General features: G+C 49.9%; 3 protein-coding genes across 3 annotated transcripts in view; 2 read left to right on the top strand and 1 right to left on the bottom strand.

The window, feature by feature from the left end:
- Positions 1 to 6,969, top strand: part of LOC139417553 (cadherin EGF LAG seven-pass G-type receptor 3-like) — a 53,555-nt gene extending 46,586 nt beyond the window's left edge. Inside the window, exons 32-35 of the mRNA XM_071166794.1 lie at positions 1,561 to 1,734; positions 1,971 to 2,168; positions 3,569 to 4,526; positions 5,157 to 6,969. Of these exons, the coding sequence (XP_071022895.1) occupies positions 1,561 to 1,734; positions 1,971 to 2,168; positions 3,569 to 4,526; positions 5,157 to 5,184 (1,358 nt within the window). The 3' untranslated portion in view covers positions 5,185 to 6,969. The remainder of the gene's footprint in view (positions 1 to 1,560; positions 1,735 to 1,970; positions 2,169 to 3,568; positions 4,527 to 5,156) is intronic.
- A 250-nt stretch (positions 6,970 to 7,219) lies between these two features.
- On the bottom strand, positions 7,220 to 9,638 carry LOC139416347 (uncharacterized). Its single transcript, XM_071164868.1, has 4 exons — positions 9,534 to 9,638; positions 8,263 to 9,140; positions 8,011 to 8,072; positions 7,220 to 7,862 (listed from the first exon to the last, which is right to left on the bottom strand). The coding sequence occupies exons 2-4, from the start codon at positions 8,663 to 8,665 to the stop codon at positions 7,323 to 7,325; spliced, it is 1,005 nt and encodes a 334-aa protein (XP_071020969.1). The 5' UTR covers positions 8,666 to 9,140; positions 9,534 to 9,638; the 3' UTR covers positions 7,220 to 7,322.
- Positions 9,639 to 9,803: 165 nt separating this feature from the next.
- On the top strand, positions 9,804 to 19,516 carry LOC139416350 (WD repeat domain 6). Its single transcript, XM_071164871.1, has 6 exons — positions 9,804 to 9,888; positions 10,360 to 10,493; positions 14,958 to 17,622; positions 17,792 to 17,869; positions 18,453 to 18,569; positions 18,732 to 19,516. Coding segments are annotated over exons 1-6 (3,702 nt in total). The 5' UTR covers positions 9,804 to 9,886; the 3' UTR covers positions 19,438 to 19,516.
- Positions 19,517 to 22,494: the final 2,978 nt, after the last annotated feature.

Genomic DNA, 22,494 nt, shown 5'->3' with positions numbered 1-22,494 from the left:
GAGAGAAGGAAAGAGACGACAAACGGAGCAACCCATAAAGACACGCGGCTGAGGGGCCTTTTAAAAGATTTCATGCGATATGGATTGCAATATTGTGATTTTGATGCAAATTTGATGAATTGTGCAGCCCTAACACACACACACACACACACAGGACTCTAGGAGGGTGGCATGGTAAAACAAATAAACACATTCATAAACACTCTAGGGTTATAATACTGTATACACTACAAGTAAAACGATAACAAATGTGCATCACCTCTTTTTGCTTTTAATAGTAACTGACACTATAACTGGTTCTATAACCTCACTCTCTCTCTGTCTGTCTCTCACTATAACTGGTTCTATAACCTCACTCTCTCTCTGTCTGTCTGTCTCTCTCTGTCTCTCTCTCACTATAACTGGTTCTATAACCTCACTCTCTCTCTGTCTGTCTCTCTCTCTGTCTGTCTCTCACTATAACTGGTTCTATAACCTCACTCTCTCTCTGTCTGTCTCTCACTATAACTGGTTCTATAACCTCACTCTCTCTCTGTCTGTCTGTCTCTCTCTGTCTCTCTCTCACTATAACTGGTTCTATAACCTCACTCTCTCTCTGTCTGTCTGTCTCTCTCTCTGTCCATCTCTGTCTCTCTCTGTCTGTCTGTCTCTCTCTCTGTCTGTCTCTCACTATAACTGGTTCTATAACCTCACTCTCTCTCTGTCTGTCTGTCTCTCTCTCTGTCCATCTCTGTCTCTCTCTGTCTGTCTGTCTCTCTCTCTGTCTGTCTCTCACTATAACTGGTTCTATAACCTCACTCTCTCTCTGTCTGTCTGTCTCTCTCTCTGTCCATCTCTGTCTCTCTCTGTCTGTCTGTCTCTCTCTCTGTCTGTCTCTCACTATAACTGGTTCTATAACCTCACTCTCTCTCTGTCTGTCTGTCTCTCTCTCTGTCCATCTCTTTCTCTCTCTGTCTGTCTGTCTGTCTGTCTGTCTCTCTGTCCATCTCTTTCTCTCTCTGTGTCTCTCCCTCTCTCTCTCTCTCTCTGTCTGTCTCCTCTCATTCTGTCTGTCTCTCTCTGTCTCTCTGTCTGTCTGTCTGTCTCTCTCTGTCCATCTCTTTCTCTCTATGTGTCTCTCTCTCTCTGTCTGTCTCCTCTCATTCTGTCTGTCTCTCTCTGTCTCTCTGTCTGTCTCTCTCTGTCCATCTCTTTCTCTCTCTGTCTGTCTGTCTCTCTCTCTGTCCATCTCTTTCTCTCTCTCTCTGTCCATCTCTTTCTCTCTCTGTCTGTCTGTCTCTCTCTCTGTCCATCTCTTTCTCTCTCTGTGTCTCTCCCTCTCTCTCTCTCTCTCTGTCTGTCTCCTCTCATTCTGTCTGTCTCTCTCTGTCTCTCTGTCTGTCTGTCTGTCTCTCTCTGTCCATCTCTTTCTCTCTATGTGTCTCTCTCTCTCTGTCTGTCTCCTCTCATTCTGTCTGTCTCTCTCTGTCTCTCTCTGTCCATCTCTTTCTCTCTCTGTGACTCTCTCTCTCTCTGTCTCTCTCTCACTCTGTCTGTCTCTCTCTGTCTCTCTCTTCTCAGGTGAGGACTCGGACTCAGACTCGGATCTCTCTTTAGAAGAGGAACGTAGTCTCTCCATCCCCTCCTCTGAGAGTGAGGACAACGTTCGTCTCCGTGGACGCATCCAACGACGCTTCAAACGCACCAACCACAGTGAGCGGCTTCTCACAGAGCCCGCCCACAACGGGACCAAAGGTACACAGACACACACAATGGAAATAGATTCACAAATCAAAGCTATTTTTATGTTATGTATGTATATGTGTGTGATACCTATAAATGCCATACCGATATGCAAACAAACTGAAAATGTCAGACACAGAGATCCATAAACCAATAAAAATGATTATGCATTTAGAAGTATGACTTCTACGAAACCCTCTTTATTTGGAATTGTTGGCCAATGGTGATTGTCCATCTTTGTGTGTTAGACCTGGATGGCAATGATCTGCTCTCCTATTGGCCAGCGCTGGAGGAGAGTGAGGTCCACTCCCTGCAGAAGTGGGGCTCAGAGCGCCGCCTAGGGGCTGACTACAGCAAGGACGCCACAAACAACAACCAGCCTGAGGCGGCACTGACCAGCGGGGACGAGAACGGTCTGACAGGACAGTCCAACCGCCACCGCAAGGGTGCGACACACGCATGCAGGCACACACACACACATACACTCAGACACAAACACACACACACAGCCTGACTACCACAGAAAGGGTCACAAACTCAGTAACCTTGCTATTCTGTTAATGATCTCCTGGACTTCTTGATGGGCCGCTCCCCAGGTGGCGAGGGTAGGTAGCAACACATCTGCCACGCTGATCCTCAACACATGGCAAAACCTATTCCCCCTCAGGAGCCTGAAAAGATTTGGAATGGGTCCTCAGATCCTCAAAAGGTTCTACAGCTGCACAATCGAGAGCATCCTGACTGGTATGGCAACTGCTCTGCCTCCGACCGTGCTACGAGTCTGTAGTAATTTAGTGCTACAGGTCTGTAGTCATTTAGGCAGGTTGCCTTCGTGTTCTTGGGCACAGGCACTATGGTGGCCTGCTTGAAACATGTTGGTATTACAGACTCAACCGGGGACATGTTGAAAATGTCAGTGAAGACACCTGCCAGTTGGTCAGCACATTCCTGGAGCACACGTCAAGGTAATCCGTCTGGCCCCGCGGCCGTGTGAATGTTGACCTGTTTAAAGGTCTTACTCACGTCAGCTACGGAGAGCGTGATCATACAGTCGCTCGGGACAGCTGATGCTCTCATGCATGCCTCAGTGCCGCTTGCCTCGAAGCGAGCATAGAAGTGATTTAGCTCGCCTGGTAGGCTCGTGTCCCTGGGCAGCTCGCAGCTGTGCTTCCGTTTGTAGTCTGTAATAGTTTGCAAGCCCTGCCACATAAGACGAGCGTCGGAGCCGGTGTAGGACGATTCAATCTTAGCCCCGTATTGGCACTTTGCCTGTTTGATGGTCACTGCCTGGTATGGCAACTGCTCGGCCTCCGACCGCAAGGCACTACAGAGGGTAGTGCGAACGGCCCAGTACATCACTGGGGCCAAGCTTCCTGCCATCCAGGACCTCTATACCAGGCGGTGTCAGAGGAAGGTCCCCCCCCCCCCCCCCTTTAAACCACTGCTACTGTCTGTTGTCATCTATGCATAGTCACTTTAATAACTCTACCTACATATACATACCACCTCAAATAACTGGTGCCCCCGCACATTGTACCGGTACCCCCCTGTATATAGTCCCGCTGTCGTTATTTCACTGCTGCTCTTTAATGACTTGATACTTTTATCTCTTATTCTTATATGTATTTTTTTGAAACTGCATTGTTGGTTAGGGGCTCGTAAGTAAGCATTTAACTGTAAGGTCAACACAGGGGCCCCTCAGGGGGCCCAACAATACCTGTTGTATTCGGCGCATGTGACTAGTACAATTGGATTATATTTATTATTACCATACAGATTCATGTAAACTCAAACACCAAAATACATATTGACCCTTCCTTTTTCTAATCTCTCCCTGCTGACTCAGGCATCTTGAAGAATCGCATTGACTGTCCCCCGGCCCTGCAGGGTCTCTCTGCCATGGGCCAGGTCCCCAGCGAACTCTCCTGGTACCGCACCTCCACCCTGGGCCACAGGGGCGTCCCGGCAGCCTCCTACGGCCGCATGTACTCTGGGACAGGCTCCCTGTCTGGCACGGGCTCCTTGTCCCAGCCTGCCTCCCGCTACTCCTCCAGGGAGCATCTGGATTCTCTGGCCCGCCGCCAGCTCTCCAGAGACCCCCTCGGTCGCCAGGCTGGAGGAGGATCCCAGAACCGTCTGGACCGCCAGGGCCCCCGGGACAACCTGGACCTGCTGCCCCGCCGCCGTGAGCTGGGCCTAGACAGAGCCTCCAGGGAGAACCTGAGCAGCTCCAGAGACAGGCTGGATGTCCACCAGCACAGCGCCCACACCTCCCGGGAGGACTTGAGTGGGAATGGGGGTGTGGAGCCCGGTCTGGGAGGGTCGCGCTCCCAGCTCAACACCCTGACGCGGCGCCAGGCCTCCTCTCGTGAACACCTAGGAGGAGCGCTGATGAGCAGTCGCTCCCGTGAACAGCTGGAGGCTAACGGGGGCGGCGGGGTGACCCAGTCCCAGCCCTGCAGGGAGTGGCTTCGCACCCTGCCCCCCCGCCAGCACTCACACCCTGACCAGCCCCCGCCCTCCTCCCCTCCGGCCCCCATCAGCGAGGAACCCCAGGAGCCCCCCCTACCCCGCCGCGGCCGGCTGGACTCTGCCCCCCCGTGTAGGTACCCCCTCCCTGCTCCCGGCGCCCCACCCAGCCGCCACCCGTCCAGCGAGCACCTGGACATCCTGTCCTCCATCTTGGCCTCCTTCAGCTCCTCCGTGCTCACCCCCCCAGCCCCCTCCTCTGCACAAGGACCCTCCCCCTCCCCGCCCCACTCCGCCACCTCTCACAGCATCTCTGAGGTCTCCCCAGACTCTGAGTAAGTCCTGCACTCTCACTCAGCTTCATCTACCTGCTTCCTCTCCTCTTCACACTCCTGCTCTGCTCTCTTTCTCTATCCTCAGACATCCATCCTTTTGGTTCCTATCAAAGATGTGATGATTTGGATTATAAACGTGTCCTAGCCTGCATGTCAGGAGATGCACACTGAGTGTACAAAACATTATGAACGCCTGCTCTTTCAGTGACATAGACTGACCAGGTGAATCCAGGTGGAAGCTATGATCCCTTATTGACGTCACTTGTTAAATCCACTTCAACCATTGTAGATAAAGGGGAGAAGATAGGTTGAAGACATGGATTGTGCATTTGTATCATTCAGAGGGTGAATGGGCAAGACAAAATATTGAAGTGCCTTTGAACAGGGAATTGTAGTAGGTCCACCAGCCAAAGGACATCCAACCAACTTGATACAACTGTAGGAAGCATTGGAGTTAACATGGGCCAGTACCCCTGTAGAATGCCTCGACAAATTGAGGCTGGGGTGGGGGGTGCAATTCAATATTAGGAAAGTGTTCTTAATGTTTTCTACACTCAGTGTATGTAGCATTCCTCAGTTATGTTACTTCGGCTTGCCACTGATTGTGGGGGCTCTCTTTTCTCTTCACAGAGTCAACAGAAGTGAAGGACAGTCTTGATGACACCCTCCATATCCCACAATGCATTGTGTTTTGTATTGGGGATACCAAGGACTGTGTGGGGGGCCGGGGAGAGGTCAAGGAGCACCCTGGACTGCTGAAGCACCCTGGGATACTGTAGGATCTAAGTGTTGAAGAAAGGCAGACAGTGAGATTGGAGTTTGGAGGTGCCTGGTTCGTTCTGTTATAACCAGCAACCAGTATGGGGAGGAGGGCTATACGATGGATGTGCTGGCTACCTTAGCTACTAAAGTTTAATGAACTTCGATCCTCAGATTTAGTCATGAACACAAGGATCGGAATTGAACCGCTAAGAAAAAGATGAACCTGTACATAACATTTTTATACCTTTTGTATCTTTTTCATCAGAGGCGAAGGAAGAAAAAAAAAATCTCTTGTGACGTTTTTGAAGATTGCGTCTGTGTGCGGTTGCGAACGAGGTGTGAATGGAATCTGTCGCTAGGGGCAATAGCCCTTGAATCAAAATACCGTTCTCCTGAAACGTTTCCTCAAACCCGTCAGCTATATGTATAAAACTAGGGACAGGGGTTGGTTAGTGTTGATCGGATGAGATTGTGAGACCTGAGACATGATAGGACGAGGAAGGTGTTGGGGGCAGGTGATTGTAAACAGGAATGAATTCTATGGAAGAGGGATCTGACAGAACAAATGATTGTGAACAAGAAAGAAAGCGAACATACTTTGATATTTGAGAGGCTTGAGTATCTCATTCTTCAGTTGGTCAGAATACTGTTTAGATGGAAGTGCTCTGTTAATCCAAGAAAAGACCCACTGCTTTTGAATGTCAGTCATCTATTCTGCAGCATCATATATCTCTCTCTGTGCTACTATATATCAGAAACAAAACACCAGTACCGATACATATCTAATAGTTTCTCTGCCTGATATTTGGTTAATTTTAGTGTACAAAACCCTCTGTTGGGAAAATGGTCACGTAAACCTCTGGGGTTTATGAGTGGTATGAGAGGTAGAGAGAGAACACGTTTAGGTTAGCACCTAAAGCCCTAAAGTGGTGTTACATATTGGCTCTGAGATGAAAAAGCAAGATCAGAGGACGAGTCACCGGTGCACCAGTTGTTCCAGGGCCATAACATGTAATAACACGACACTAAACAGACGCGTGGACCAGAGAAAGAAAAGTGGGTCAAAAAGATAAGAGTGAAAAAGAGAGAAGTAATCGAGGGACTATTACTCATTAGAGGAAGGACGGAAAGACAGATTGAAGAAAGACAACGATTCGTCTCTTACACCCGACGGTCTGCAAACCTCTTTTCAACGACCTGCTTTAATCTTTTTTATGTCTTTGGGTTGTGGTAAGTTAATATAAATGTGACAGTATTATTGCCAAAAATCTCCCCAGGGTCCCCGATATCCATCCTTCGCTATATTCCATCTATGTTTAACTGCTCCAGTTATTTTGCCACTGGTCAGTTCTTTTTTATATGATTTATTACTGCAGTACCGTTAACTTGTACAGACATAAGATCTATATTATTTATTACTTTGTCATTTTGTGTGAGAGCGTGTTATTTATAAAAGAGAGTATGCAGCGGTGTTCAAATGTCGTTTTTTTTTTTAAAACATGTAATGTTTCGTATGAGCTGACTCTCCCACTGTGACAAAATGCATTGAGAGAAAAGGAAGTGTGAGAGAAAAGAGGGAAGTCATTGAAGTGTAATGATGGAGGAAAGGAGGGAGGGAGAGAGGAACAGGGGACTGTCAGTTTGTGTGCTTATTCTGGGGTATGTGCTATCCCGTCGGCATGGGGGGGAATTTGAAACAGCTGCTCCTCGGTTACCAACATAAAAATAAGAAATATTCCTAACAAGATGTTGTTTGAGTCCTATTTTCTGTGAGTGACATTCCCTGGTGAAAACAACCGTTTTAGCAGACTAGTTTTGACAGTTTGTTTCCGGAGGGTCTCCTCTCTTTCAGGTCTCTTTTCACATTCAGAGATCTCTACCAGACCATTAAAACAAAACTCCTACAGATCTAGGGCAGCAATGAAAAGGAATACCAAAAAAAGATTTTACTAAAGTTTTCACAAATACCTGAAACTGTCAGAAACTTAAAAAAAAAATCATCTTCATAAAAACATAAAAGCAACAAAATAACCATCAAATTATTTGATCATCGCCCTCAGTGTCCTCGCTACTCGAGCACGGTCGTACCTCTTCCCCCATCTTCTTCAGCTTAGCCTGGTAGTATTTCTTTTTTAGTCTGTAGGCTTTCTCTTTCTGCCTCACCGCCTTCCTCTTGTCTTCTAAAACCTTCTGTTCCATCTGTAGGACTCTCATCCTCTGCTCATGTTCCAACTCCGACAGTTCCAGCATGCGCGGCCCGTACCGTGGGTCCTCAGACCCCCGCCCTGCTGCCGCTGCCAGAGAGGTGAGGGGTTGCGGGGCGGCCCGGGGGACGTAGGGCAGGTCAAAGTTCACGGGGCAAGAGGTGAACAGGCTGGAGGATGAGGCAGATGGGATGGGCGGAGGGAGGAAGGACGGGGATGTCCCAGACCAGGAGGTTTCACTGTGGGTGAGAGTGGAGGCGTTGGGCTGGCTGGTGGAGAAGGGGATCCGGAGGGGTCCGTCACTTCCTGCTAGTGCTGTGAAGGAGGCGATGCCGATGCTCATGGCTACCTGGTCTTTACTCTCGCTCTCCTGGGGAACACAGACTGGGTTAGATTTCAACTGCACGGTGTCCTCTTATACGAGAAGCTCTTTCAGTGGTATTGGCATGTTCATATGTAAAGATCATTGTACACTAGAGGATTGTCTATGGAGATGTGCTCTAGCTGTGACACGTTACCTCATTGTGACTGTTATCAGCATCGTCCTGGTCACTCCCACTGGTCGCTGCAGTACACGTCACTAGGTCACACAGGCAGACAGCGAGACAGAGATTGGAACTGTCTCCCCGAGCACCGTATATACACGTGTGTGAGCAAATTGGTTGACAACACATCAGCCTATCATCTAAGGAATGCACGTTTGATAAATGCGTGAACTCAATATCGACGAGCTCATCTTAGCGGCAGCCCTGAGAGTAGTGTGGTATTACCTGCTGTGGGGGAGCCAGGCCTGAGGCCGGTGTAGCCCACCTCTCCGTCCATGTCGTCCTGGTTGGAGATGAGGTTGGGTACCATGGCCGTAATCTCCCGCTGAACCTCGGTCAGGGCCGTGACAGGCATGCCGGCGACCACCTGCTCCTGGCGCCGGTGCAGCGCCTGGCGGCTCTCCACCTTCAGCCTCTTCCACAGGGTCTTCATGGTGCCCACCGAGCTCGGTGGCCGGTCGGGGAAGGCAGCGTTGAAGGCTTCCACCACCTCGGCCCACACGGCGTTGCGGTGCACAGTAGTGTTGGTGTCCTTCCTGAAGTCCTGGACTGTGTGCACCACGCCCTGGATCCTCTGCAGGAAGTAGAGCTTCTGCTGCATGGTGAAATTGGGCGTGCGGTACGACATGGTTGTTGGTCGCCAAGGCAACGGAGTGGAGGTGAGGGTTCTAGTCCTGCTCGGGTTCGTGTGCGAGAGGGATTACGGGGCCGCAGTAGGCCAAATTGGGGCATTCTCTTCCAACCAACATACTGTAGGAGGTTGATTTAGGTTTTAAGTCTTTGTAAAATTGTTCTTTCCATGAGCATCGAGTTGATTTTGAAACTAGGGTGTTTTCAGTGAGCGTTGGTTGTGAGGTTTAGTCCAACTTGATGTCCTGTCAGAGATCATGTGGAAGAACTGCTTGGTGCATGCATTTACTTGGTGGGTGTGTCATTGTCATGAATGGTACTGTAATCCACAGTAGGGCATCATCTTTACTGGGATAACCAGCTGTTATGCAGTGTTTAACTACAGAAAAACGTGGGTGTCCACTGTCAAGTCAAATTACACGATGAACCGTGCTTTATGGAGCTGTGGTCCACTCTGTGATGATTATTAATCTCTGGGTCGGGGTAGAAGAAAACAAAAGAATGACATTCAGATTGATATGAACACTTTACAGCAAGGTTGAGATTTTTAAGAACACGTGCCATCATTCCCAAGGGATACCGAATGTTCATCCTCTCCTTTTAATACAAGGGAATAATTTAGACCTGGGACATCAGGTGAGTGAAACTAACTACCAGGTACAAACAAAAACATAGCGTTTCGGGACGGAATTGAATAGCCTTTATATCGAATGCCTTGCTTGCTACCTAGCAGGTTAGCAAGATGACAGTAATAATGCTAGCCAAGCTAATACACCTAAAATTCCCCATATACATGCGCTTATTTGGATGTACATTTTATTTGTAAATTAAAACAAATAAACATATGCTTTGTTGTTATTACTCACATGCAACCAGACAGCCAATAAGAGCGGCGAATTATCGTGGACAAACACTTTGTTGTCCTGCCACCACCACCCCCTCATGTTTGGCGGCCGGATGCGAAATTTAAACAACAAACCTGCGTATTTTACGCAAATAGCACTTTCGACCCTTTTTTTTAACCAATGGCTGTCCGCTTTATTGCAAAGTGCGATGCATTATGTCAGTGTGGCCACGTTTGATTGGATGCGTGCGGAAGAAACGCATGGGTAGCTAGCTAGTTCTCAGAGAGAAGAACAGAACAAATTCACGAAAGGACAATGAATACTTTTTTGTTGTTGTCAAGAAATGAAAATATTTTCCTGGCATCTAGATAGATATGTAAGTAACTAGCCATGTTATTTCCAAGACAGTAGCCTAGACATGACTAGCTAATTACCCTAAGTCAAATATTGTTATAACTAGCTAACGTTAGCTAGCTAGCTAACCCCCTTTCATCTGCGTGACTACCTAAGTAGTTGGCTACCTAGTGTAATAAAAAGTTATTAGCATGTTTTCGGCTATATTGTATTTCCCTCCCTTGGTGTTGACAGGAAATCAGAGGTTATTGTAATAAATTGTGAATATCACTGTGCTGCACTGATTGGCAATGGCAACCTCCTTTTTTTCGGGTTTTCATTCATAAGAGAAACATTGAAATAATAAGAGAACGAATACCAGCTAAAGCCCCAAATTATCAAGCGCACACACATAGCTAGCTGACAGGTTGACGTCATCTCACTATGCAAAATGATTTTTTGGGGAGGGATGAGAAGATTACTAGCTAAAGTTAATGTTTCTGTATGTGTGCAGGTTATCGGGTGCTGTTGATGAGAGGCTTTCCGCAGGGAGTGTGTCAATGCCAGCGACGATGGCAATTGAGACGGCAGCCCTGGTAGTCCCTGTCACCGCTCTGGAGTTCCTAAGGGAGGAGTGCCTGCTGACAGGTAGGGGATCCCTGGCTAGTTACGTAGTTATAACTGATATGCCATGGCTCATACAGCGTCACAGCTTGGCTAATGGAAAGCGCCTGCGCCCATTTTTCAACTAACCTGTTATTGGCGATACTTTCTTTATTCTCGATTTGGAAGGAAAGTACATCTTATATCAAGTGATTTTGATTGTGGAAATCTGTTCCAAAGTATTTCCACACATAATAAAGAGATTAATCTGATCATATACATATGTAAGCAAGGTTTGAAATGATTAGGTTTTAGTCAAATATTATATCTGTTTGGGCTTCTTGTGGTCAATTTGCTGTGTACAAATTATTTGTAATTATGTTTCTGGCACCCTGACCATGCCCTCAAGAAAAAATAGGCTTGTGGCCGAATGTAGTTGATGATCTCTGCTTTATGCTAGCAACTTATCAATGTCTTTCTCCTAGCTGGAACAGCTAGCAATGGTCGAACTAGCCCGTGATTTATTAGCCAATCCCTGGCTAGACAATACAAGACCGTCCTTACTGCCTTGTCAAAGCTGCAAGGCATATTCACAGTAATGTTCAACCTGTCCTTGTCCCAGTCTGTAATCCCAACATGTTTTAAGATGACCACCATCATTCCTGTCCCCAAGAACTGAGGCTTCATGCCATAATGACTACCGCCCTGTAGCACTCACATCTGTAATCATGAAGTGCTTTGAGAGGCTGGTTATGGCACACATTAACTCCAACATCCCAGACACTCTAGACCCACCCCAATGTCCATACCATAGATGATGCTATCTCAATTGCTCTCCACAGTGCCTTCATCCACCTAGATAAGAGGAATACCTATGTGAGAATGCTGTTCATTGACTACAGCTCAGCATTCAACGCCCTTTGTCCCCTCCAAGCCTGTCACCAAGCTTAGGACTCTGGGTCTGAACACCTCCCTCTGCAACTGGATCCTGGAATTCCTGACGGGCCGACCCCAGGTGGTGAGGATAGGCAACTTCACCTCCGCCACGCTGACCCTCCACACAGGGGCCACACAAGGGTGTGTGCTTAGTCCCCTCCAGTACTCCCTGTTCACCCACAACTGTATGGCCACGCACTTCTCCATCACCATCATCATCATCATGTTTAGTGATAACGGTAAGCCTGATCACCGTCGAGGATGAGTCAGCCTACAGGGATGAGGTCAGTGACCTGGCAGTGTGTTGCCAGAGCAACAACCTCTCCCTCAACGTCATTAAGACCAAGGAGCTGATCGTGGACTACAGGAAAGGTGGAGGGGGTGAGCACGCCCCCATTCACAACGATGGGGCTGCAGTGGAGCAGGTCAAGAGCTTCAAGTTTCTCGTTGTCAAAATCACTAAAGACTTAAAATGGTCCAAACACACTCACACAGTCGTGACGATGCTCAGGAGGTTGTTAGAATGGCGCCGGAGAAGAAGGCAGACGTTTTACGTGCCTCCAACCGATTGTGTTTTTTGTTAGTTTATTTGCGTTGTTTGTAACTTTTTTAAACTTACCGTCTCTTAGGACCGAAAATAACTTCTGGACATCAGGACTGCGATTACTCACCACGGACTGGCAGAATCCTTTTTTTCTTGTAACGAGTCTGATGAGCCCGACGCGAACAATATAATGCTTTATCTGGAACAGGCCTAGATCCCAGTGATCTGATCAGATGAAGCAGATGCTAAGCTACAGGACTGTTTTGCTAGCACAGACTGTAATATGTTCTGGGATTCCTCTGATGGCATTGAGGAGTACACCACATCAGTCATTGGCATCATCAATAAGTGCATCGATGACGGCGTCCCCACAGTGACCGTACGTACCTACCCCAACCAGAAGCCATGGATTACAGGCAACATCCGCACTGAGTTAAAGGATAGAGCTACCACTTTCAAGGAGCGGGACTCTAACCCGGAAGCTTAAAATAAATCCTGCTATGCTCTCCGACGAACCATCAAACAGGAAAAACATCAATTCAGGACTAAGATTGAATTGTACTACACCGGCTTTGACGCTCGTCGGATGTGTCGGGGCTTGCAAACCATTACAGACTACAAAGGGAAGCACAGCCAGAGCTGCCCAGTGACATGAGCCTACCAGACGAGCTAAACTACTTCTATGCTCCCTTTGAGGCAAATAACACTGAAACATGCATGAGAGCACCAACTGTTCTGTAAGACTGTGTTCACCCACTCCGAAGCCGATGTGAGTAAGACCTTTAGACAGGTCAACATTCACATGGCCACAGGGCCAGACAGATTACCAGGACGTGTACTGCGAGCATGCGCTGACCAACTGGCAAGTGTCTTCACGGACATTTTCAACGTCTCCCTGTCCGAGTCTGTAATAGCAACATGTTTTAAGCAGACCACCATAGTGCATGTGCACAAGAACACTAAGGTAACCTGCCTAAATGACTACCAACCCGTAGCACTCACGTCTGTAGCCATGATGTGCTTTGAAAGACTGATCGTGGCTCACATCACCACCATTATCCCTGAAACCCTAGACCCACTCCAATTTGCATACGACCTCGACAGATCCACAGATGATGCAATCTCTATTGCACTCCACACTGCCCTTTCCCACCTGGACAAAAGGAACCTCACCTATGTGAGGAACCTCACCTATTCTCACCTATGTGAGAATGTTATTCATTGACTACAGCTCAGCGTTCAACACCATAGTGGCCTCAAAGCTCATCAATAATCTAAGGAGCCTGGGATTAAACACCTCCCTCTGCAACTGGATTCTGTGCGTCCTGACGGCCGCCCCAGGTGGTAAGGGTAGGTAACAACACATCCACCACGCTGATCCTCAACACGGGCCCCTCAGGGGTGCGTGCTCAGCCCCCTCCTGTACTCCCTGTTCACTCATGACTGCAAGACCAGGCACAACTCCAACACCATCATTAAGTTTGCCGATGACACAACAGTTGTAGACCTGATCACTGACAACAACGAGACAGCCTATAGGGAGGAGGTCAGAGACCTGGCCGTGTGGTGCAAGGACAACAACCTCTCCCTCAACATGATCAAGACAAAGGAGAGGATTGTGGACTACAGGAAAAAGAGGACTGAGCACACCCCCATTCTCATCGATGGGGATGCAGTGGAGCAGGTTGAGAGCTTCAAGTTCCTTGGTGTTCACATCACCGATAAAGAACATGGTCCAAGCACACCAAGACAGTCGTGAAGAGGGCACGACAAAACCTATTCCCCCTCAGGAGACTGAAAATATTTGGTATGGGTCCTCAGATTCTCAAATGGTTCTACAGCTGCACCATTGAGAGCATCTTGACTGGCTACGTCATTGCCTGGCATAGCATTAGCACCGCCCTCGATCGCAGGTTGGTGTGGACAGCCCAGTACATCACTTGGACCGAGCTCCCTACCATCCAGGATATCTGTGTCAAGCGGTGTGGTAGAAATGCCCGGAAAATCATTATAGACTCCAACCACCCAAGCCATAGACTATTCTCTTTGCTTCTGCACGGCAAGCCGTACCGGTGCATCAAGTCTGGCACCAACAGACTCTTGAACGGCTTCTATCCACAAGCAATAAAAATCTAACACAAATAGCTACAGACTATATGAGTTAAGCTTACATCTTTGTTGACCTTTTATTTATATTTGTGTACTGTCTCTATGCACACTCAGAGGGCCCTACACACTCACTCACTCACACACACACACACACACACTCCATCTGCTCAATCGCACATAATATGCACATACATTTATACTGACTCTACACACCCACACATCCACTCACATACAAGCTGCTGCTATTCTGTTTATCTTCTATCCTGTTGCCTAGTCCCCTTACCCCTATACATATCTACCTCCATCACTCCAGTATCCCTGCACATTGTAAATATGGTATTGAACTGACCTTGTATATAGTATGGTATTGAACTGACCCTGTATATAGTATGGTATTGAACTGACCCTGTATATAGTATGGTATTGAATTGACCCTGTATATAGAATGGTATTGAACTGACCCTGTATATAGTATGGTATTGAACTGACCCTGTATATAGTATGGTATTGAACTGACCCTGTATATAGTATGGTATTGAACTGACCCTGTATATAGTATGGTATTGAACTGACCCTGTATATAGTATGGTATTGAACTGACCCTGTATATAGTATGGAATTGAACTGACCCTGTATATAGTATGTTACTTACTTATTGTGTTCTTCATATTTCTTCTTATTTCTCATGTTTTTTCTAGTATTACATTGCTAATGATTATTGCATTGTTGGGTTTTGAGTTTGCAAGAAAGGTATTTCACTGTGCTAGTGATTGTGACATTAAAAACCCTTGCATGATCAATCTGATCTGGGCCATGTTCCAAATACTTATAAATTGTATCCTTCCTCTCTTCCTTTGTCCCTTCCTATGCGCTGTCATTAAGTGTGATTAGATATTTGACATGTGCATGCGTCCATACAGGTGCGGGTCCGATCCTGACAGTGTACCGCCTCCAATCTCAGTCCAAAGCCTCCACCTCACTGAGCGTGCTCCTCAACTACCGCATCCATGGGATTCGTCCCAAACCACAGACAGGAGACAGACGGACCAGTGACCCAGACGATGAAATGGTAGTGTTTGGAGGGAAGGCTGTGCGCTTGCTGAGGCTGAGTGCTGGAGGGCAGAGGCTAGAGACGCTGGGCCCCCTCATGGAGCTGCCCGACTGGGCCCTGGATGTCCGCTGGGTCTCTGGAGAGAAAGGTCCACTCCTCGGCGTGGCTCTGGCCCACAACGCTGCTCTGTTGCTGGATCCTGTTGAGGGCTGCGTCCTGGCCCTCTGCTCTTGCCAGGAGGGGTGTTTGCTGTACTCCGCCCTGCTCCTGGGTGGGAACTGGGAGGACTCTGTCCTGGTTGGGGGGACCGTGTTCAACCAGCTGGTGCTCTGGAGGCCAGGAGGGGCACAGCCGGGCGGGAAGGCCCCAGTGGAGAGGCGTCTGCCAGGTCACAGTGGCGTCATCTTTAGCCTCTGTTACCGCCGGGAGACTGGCTGGCTGGCCTCCGCCTCGGACGACCGCAGTGTGAGGGTCTGGGGGGTGGGGGACCTGGGGGGTGCTGGAGGGGGGTGTGGAGACCCCAGCCCGACATGTCTGCGGGTGTTGTATGGACACCAAGCCAGGGTGTTTTCCGTCAAGCTGTCCCCTGGACGGGTGTACAGCGCTGGGGAGGACGGGGCCTGTCTGCTGTGGGACTGGGGAGGTGGGGGGAGGGTGGCTCGGACACTGAAAGGCCACCGGTCCGGGGGGGTGAGGGCGCTGGCAGTCAGTGAGGGAGGGGACGGCCAGGGCAGGTGGGTGGCCACCGGAGGGGCAGATGGAGGGATCCGCCTGTGGCGGGTGGGGGGGGAGGAGAAGGGAGATGCCGAGGGAGGGCAGGGGGACGCGGAGATCCTGGTGGACCTAGGCTTCCAGGGCCGAGGCGTCCCCAAGGTGGTGGGTGTGGTGGGGGATGGGCACTGGATCCAGGGCAGGGTGGTGGTGAACACAGACCATGGGGAGGTCTACCTCTATGAGGGGGGGCGGTGGGGTCTCCTATGGGAGGGGGGTCCTGAGTTTCAGTCCTACTGTGTGATGGAGGTGCTACGGGTGAGGGGTTGGGGGGCTGCTGCATCCAGGGAGGGGCTGTGTGCTTTAGGCAGCCTCAGTGGAGGGGTGCAGGTCTTCCCCTTGTCGCAGCCTGGCGCGGGGGTGTTGCTGAGGGCAGGGCCAGGGAAGGTTCACAGTGTGCTGTGGGTGAAGGGCCAGGCAGAGGGGCAGGGGCGAGGGGGGTACCTGCTGGCATCCGGAGCAGAGGGCCTGGTCCATCGTTGGCAGGTGGAGGTAGAGATGAGAGACACTGGACTGGCTCTCAGGGTGGAACCACTCCGTCCTCTCCTTCTGCCTCCCTGTGCCAAACGCTGGCTCACTGCTGTAGTTTACTTCAACCGCCCACAGGGGGCACTGTGGGTATGTGGAGACAGGAGAGGATCACTGCTGCTGTTTGAAGAGAGTGAACACCACCAAGAGAAGAAGAGGGGAGCTGGAGAAGAGCATGAGGATGAAAAGAGGGGAAGAGAGGCACATAATGGGCTGGTTGAAAGCCATGATGAAAAGGGGGACGTGGTAGTCAGAGAGGAGGATGAGGAGAGAGAGGCCAGCAGGGCAGGGCTGACCCTCCAGCCTGTGAGCTCTCTGTTCGGGGTGCATGGAAAGCAGGGGGTGACGTGGGTGTCAGAGCACCAGGGGCTGCTGTACAGTGCGGGGAGAGATGGCTGTGTGAGAGTCCTCCGGGTTGGACCGGAGGGACTGGAGGTTCTGAGGGTCCAGCGGGCTTGCAGGGGGATGGAGTGGCTGGAGAGAGTTCTGCTTCTGGAACCCCAAGACTCTGATGAGAAGCAGAGGGCCCAGGAACCAGAAGGAAGTGGGAAAGAGGCCCGCTTTGTGATCGTGGGCTTCCACTCGGTGCACTTTGTGGTGTGGGACCCCGTGAGGCAGGAGAGGCTGCTCTCAGTGCCCTGTGGAGGAGGCCATCGGTCCTGGAGCTACTGCCCCCACCAGGACGGCCTCTCTATGGGCCAGGGGGCCCTGGTGTTCATCAAGCAGGGGGTGGTCCTGGCCTCTGAACCCTCTGGGGAAGCACCCAGCCGGGCAGGGAGCCTGGACCTGAGACAGGGGCTGCATGGCAGGGGAGTGGGCTGTGTGTGTCGCTTGGGGGTAGTGGGGGAGGCTGGAGAGGGCCGCTGGGAGGTGCTGGTGACCGGAGGAGAGGACACCAGCTTGACCGTCCTGGCGGTTCGACCGCAGACGGGCGCGGTCAGAGTGTTGTCGGTCATCACCGACCACATCTCGAATGTTCGGACTCTGACAGCAGTCAAACGTTTGGATGGAAGGACTGACAGAGGGACAGATGAACAGACAGAGTCCCTCTCTGCCCTGCTGGTATCTGCAGGTGGACGCGCACAGATGCAGTGCTACCGGCTGCTGATTGGTGGAAATGGACAGTTAGGCTTGCCCTCCTGTCAGGTGATACAGGTGGCCAGCCACCGATTGGACGATCAGTGGGAGAGAATGCGGAACCGACACAAGACTGTGAAAATGGACGCAGAAACCAGGTGTTTGAACTTGTACTTTATATAAATGCTCGCTTTTCATTCAATTAAATCATACAAAGACATTCCCTTGCCTTCTACCAGAACACACCAACACACAGATCCTGTCTTGCAGCTGCCCATTCTCTCACAAGCACAATCTGATGTTTTACTCTGCTGTTTGTGTTTTCAGGTACATGTCCATTGCCGTGGTGGATGATGGGACAGAGTCGGTCCTCCTGGCGTTGGCCTGCAGTGATGGAGCTGTGAGGTACACTATCATTATTCTACCAATCAAATTCATGAGGTACACTATCATTATTCTACCAGTCAAATTCATGAGGTACACAAAAGATTAGGACCTAGTGTTTTTATTTGACCCCTTTCCTAAAGTATGTCTGTCTTTCTCTCTCTCTTTCTCGGTCCTCTCTCTCTTTCTTTCTCTGTCCTCTCTCTCTTTCTTTCTCGGTCCTCTCTCTCTTTCTTTCTTTCTTTCTCGGTCCTCTCTTTCTTTCTCGGTCCTCTCTCTCTCTCTCTTTCTTTCTCGGTCCTCTCTCTCTTTCTTTCTCGGTCCTTTCTCTCTCTCTCTCTCTCTCTCTCTCTCTCTTGCTCTCTCTCTCGCTCTCTCTCTTGCTCTCTCTCTCTCTTGCTCTTTCTCTCTCTCTCACTCTCTCTCTTGCTCTTTCTCTCTCACTCTCTCTTTCTTTCTCTCTCTCTTGCTCTTTCTCTCTCTCTCTCTCGTTCTTCTCTCTCTCACTCCCTCTCTCTTTCTTTCTAGTTCCTCTCTGTCTGTCTCTCTCTCTCTCTCTCTCTCTCTTGCTCTCTCTCTCTCGCTCTCCCTCTCTCTCTCTCAGGCTCTTCGCAGTCAGTGAGTTGAGGGGAAAGTTTGAGCTCCTGTGGGAGAGCTTCCACCATGAGAGATGTGTACTCAGCATCGCCCCCTGCAGCCTGGAGGATGGACACGGCAATCGGTGAGGCACTGGGGGGGCTGACGGCTCCATGACAGGTTGCAAAGGCAACGCAACACAAGATGCTATTCATGTTCTGAATAACCCACATTTTCCCTCATCGTCATTTTGACCTCCTCATAATAACATCAGCCGAACGTTCTCTCACCTCTCTGTCTCCCTCAGACGTGTGTTCCTCTTCAGCGCAGCCACAGATGGAAGGATAGCAGTGTGGGATATGAGCACCGTAGCCAACTCAGACAAGCCCCCTACTGCGGCCCTAGCCCCAACCAGCCCCTGTCTAACAGTCCCCGCCCACCAGAGTGGAGTCAACACCCTGGCCGTATGGGAGGAGGGCCTTGGGGCGGGACATACAGACGGAGCCCGGATAGCATTGGCCAGCGGAGGAGATGACGGACAGCTGTCAGTAGCACTCATCAGGGTGCAGTACCAGGGGGAGGCGGTAGGGGGTAGCAGAGTGTGTCTACAGGTCCAGTCTCAGTGGTCAGTGGCGTTAGCCCACGCTGCCCCTCTGACCGCCCTGAGGATGCTGAGCCCAGGCCTGTTAGTGTCCACATCCCCTGACCAGAGGGTGTGTCTGTGGAGGCTGGCCACTACCGGACTCAGCCAACAGGGAGCGCTCATCTCCCATGTGGCAGACGCAGCAGGGCTGGAGGTTTGGATTGAGGCTGGGGTTGGGTCTGTGTCTGGATGTGGGGACAGGGGCTGGGTGGTTGTCTGTGGACAGGGGTTACAGCTGCTGAAGGTGACCGACATGGAGGATGGAGGGAACAGGGAGGACAAAACTGGAAGAAAGAGCTGTGTGGGAGGGAGGGAGGAGTGTGTGAAAGTGTCTTTACACCAGCGTTGTCTGGATGACAAGACAACATGACCTGTTGTGAAGTGGACCCGTGAACAAGATTAGTTTATTTGAATATCTGAAATGGTTTACGGTCTAAATGACCCAAAGAACCCAAACGCCTTCATTCATGTACATTTGGATTTTGAAATAAACTTAATTTAAATCAAGATATTTTTTTCAAATGATTTATAGATGTATGGCTGCTTGTGGCGTACTGCTTCTGCTTGTGTGGCAGTCAGGGCTAGGGAAGTGGGAGTAATCAACTGACTTGAGTGTGTGTGTGTGGGGGGGGGGGTAGTAATGTACTCCACCTCTGTAATGTGAAATGGAGGTCTGGATGGGGGTCAGTACACAAGTTTAGGTGGGGCAGGACTGCAGTAGATGAACATGAATATTTTATTCACGTCTCCGATTGCCTTTCATCCAGCATCCGTCAGTGTGCCAACTTCACTGATGAGAATCAGAGAGAGAGAGAGAGAGAAGTACTATTTGAAGAGCTAGATGGAGCAGGGAGGTGATGCCTTCTGACCGATGACATGTACAAACCAATGTATATGGGAATTACTCTGCAAAACAGCTGGATTGGAGTTGTTTCAGAAAAGACCTGTAATTCAACTGTAGTATGCTGAAATCACCCGGAGAAATATCAGTGTGAAGCGTGAGAGAGGACTTGTGGGAGGGATCTATTGATGCGTGGGAGGGATCTATTGATGCGTGGGAGGGAGTCGGTGCTGAAGGGTGAAGTAACTTCGCTGTGAGCTCAGTTGAACGGAAGGCGTTGTCTGCCGAAAGATTAAAGACGAGAAAGGAAGAGTTTGTGTGTGTGTGTGTAGCGGTGTGAGGGATGCCTCGGCGTAGCCGGGCCCGTGACAACGGGGCTGAGGTGAGCCAGCGAACCTCCCGAGGGAGGAGAAAAGACCCCCAAGTTGAGGAGCCTTCCACACCCACCAGAGAGGTACAGTACTACAAACTGGTGACACTGTTGACCAACTTGCTGTGTATTTATCATGGAGATAAACTGATCTCTCTGCTCTGTCATCACAGGCCACAGGATCTATGATGCCACAGGATCGGTTGCCTATGATTGGCTCCTCTGGGAGTAATCCAGCAGGTGCAGTGAACTAACTATAATTTCTATTTAGGCCTTTTCCCAATTAGATTGGCTCAACTTCTGCGTCCTCTCTGGCCTCCTTTTTGAAAAATGTCAAAGGTAATCGAGGAGAGGCGGCAAGGAGAGGAAAAGTGGACAGAAATGCGCTCGTATGAAATTAGACTCCTCCAATCGCGTGTCATCAGGGAAATGGCGTTTACAATGGCGTTTAAAATAATAGTATAAAGTGACAAAAACACATTTTACTAGTTGTGCAAGACATTTTATAGATAAAGGGACAAGTAGCATACATACAGTTTTTTATGTCTGCGGGCTTTTCTCCTCAGAGAATACAACAGCTGATTCTGAAGGCGTGTGGCAGATATTCACTCTTCTGTGAAGTAATCCGGTAGGATGCACTTGTGCCTCCTCGCCTTAAGGAGGCTATCGAAGAGGGGAGGACCATCTTCCCTTTGCCTACTAACGAATTGACACACTCCGCGACCATTTCGGGGTTTCGGGGTCACGGAGGAGACCCCCTAGGGAGCGTCTTCAAATAGATAACAAGAACAAGAAAACGCCCCCTTGTGTTGCTATTTTAAACTTCCAATCCAGTATCTATTTGAAGATGCTCATTAGGAGCAGCATGCAGTGAACAGACATACTGCCTTTCCAATAAAGAAAAGTGCTGGCATATAATATGGACACTGCAACATCAGTGTTAACGTTATCAGTCCGTGTCAATGCTAACTGGTCTAAGAGACCTGCTCCTGTCTCCTCTCCTGTCTCCTCTCCTGTCTCCTCCCCTGTCTCTTCTCCTGTCTCCTCTCCTGTCTCCTCTCCTGTCTCTTCTCCTGTCTCCTCTCCTGTCTCTTCTCCTGTCTCTTCTCCTGTCTCCACTCCTGTCTCCTCTCCTGTCTCCTCCCCTGTCTCTTCTCCTGTCTCCTCCCCTGTCTCTTCTCCTGTCTCCTCCCCTGTCTCTTTTCCTGTCTCCTCTCCTGTCTCCTCCCCTGTCTCTTCTCCTGTCTCCTCTCCTGTCTCCTCTCCTGTCTCTTCTCCTGTCTCTTCTCCTGTCTCCACTCCTGTCTCCTCCCCTGTCTCTTCTCCTGTCTCCTCTCCTGTCTCCTGCCCTGTCTCTTCTCCTGTCTCCTCTCCTGTCTCCTCTCCTGTCTCTTCTCCTGTCTCTTCTCCTGTCTCTTCTCCTGTCTCCTCTCCTGTCTCTTCTCCTGTCTCCTCTCCTGTCTCCTGCCCTGTCTCTTCTCCTGTCTCCTCTCCTGTCTCCTCTCCTGTCTCTTCTCCTGTCTCTTCTCCTGTCTCGTCTCCTGTCTCCTCTCCTGTCTCCTCTCCTGTCTCCACTCCTGTCTCCTCTCCTGTCTCCACTCCGTGTTTCCACTCCTGTCTCCTCTCCTGTCTCCACTCCTGTCTCCTCTCCTGTCTCCACTCCTGTCTTCACTCCTGTCTCCAACTCCTGTCTCCTCGTCTGTCTCCACTCCTGTCTCCACTCCTGTCTCCTCTCCTGTCTCCTCTCCTGTCTCCACTCCTGTCTCCTTTCCTGTCTCCACTCCTGTCTCCACTCCTGTCTCCTCGCCTGTCTCCACTCCGTGTTTCCACTCCTGTCTCCTCTCTCCACTCCGCTCCTCTCTGTTGGCTCTCAAGTGTTTGTTTTCCTCTGACTTTGTCCTCTGTCAACACACAGACACTTGATCATATCAACCGAGAGACACAGGGCAAGAACTAGAGCAAGGAAATCCACATGAAAAATGATTCCCTTTGTACGCTGAGTGTACAAAACATTAGGAACACCTTCCTAATACTGAGTGGCACCCTCTTTTGCCCTCAGAACAGCCTCAATTTATCAGGGGCATGGACTCTACAACGTGTTGAAAGTGTTTCACATGGATGCTGGCCCATGTTGGCTCCAATCCTTCCCACAGTTATGTCAAGTTGGCCAGATGGGAAACTGTTGAGCGTGACAAACCCAACAGCGTTGCAGTTCT

The sequence above is a fragment of the Oncorhynchus clarkii genome, chromosome 9 (genome assembly GCF_045791955.1).
Source record: "Oncorhynchus clarkii lewisi isolate Uvic-CL-2024 chromosome 9, UVic_Ocla_1.0, whole genome shotgun sequence".
Classification (NCBI taxonomy): Eukaryota; Metazoa; Chordata; class Actinopteri; order Salmoniformes; family Salmonidae; genus Oncorhynchus; species Oncorhynchus clarkii.
The sequence above is the reverse complement of the archived record's forward strand: the minus strand, read 5'-3'. Positions and strand labels throughout refer to the sequence as shown.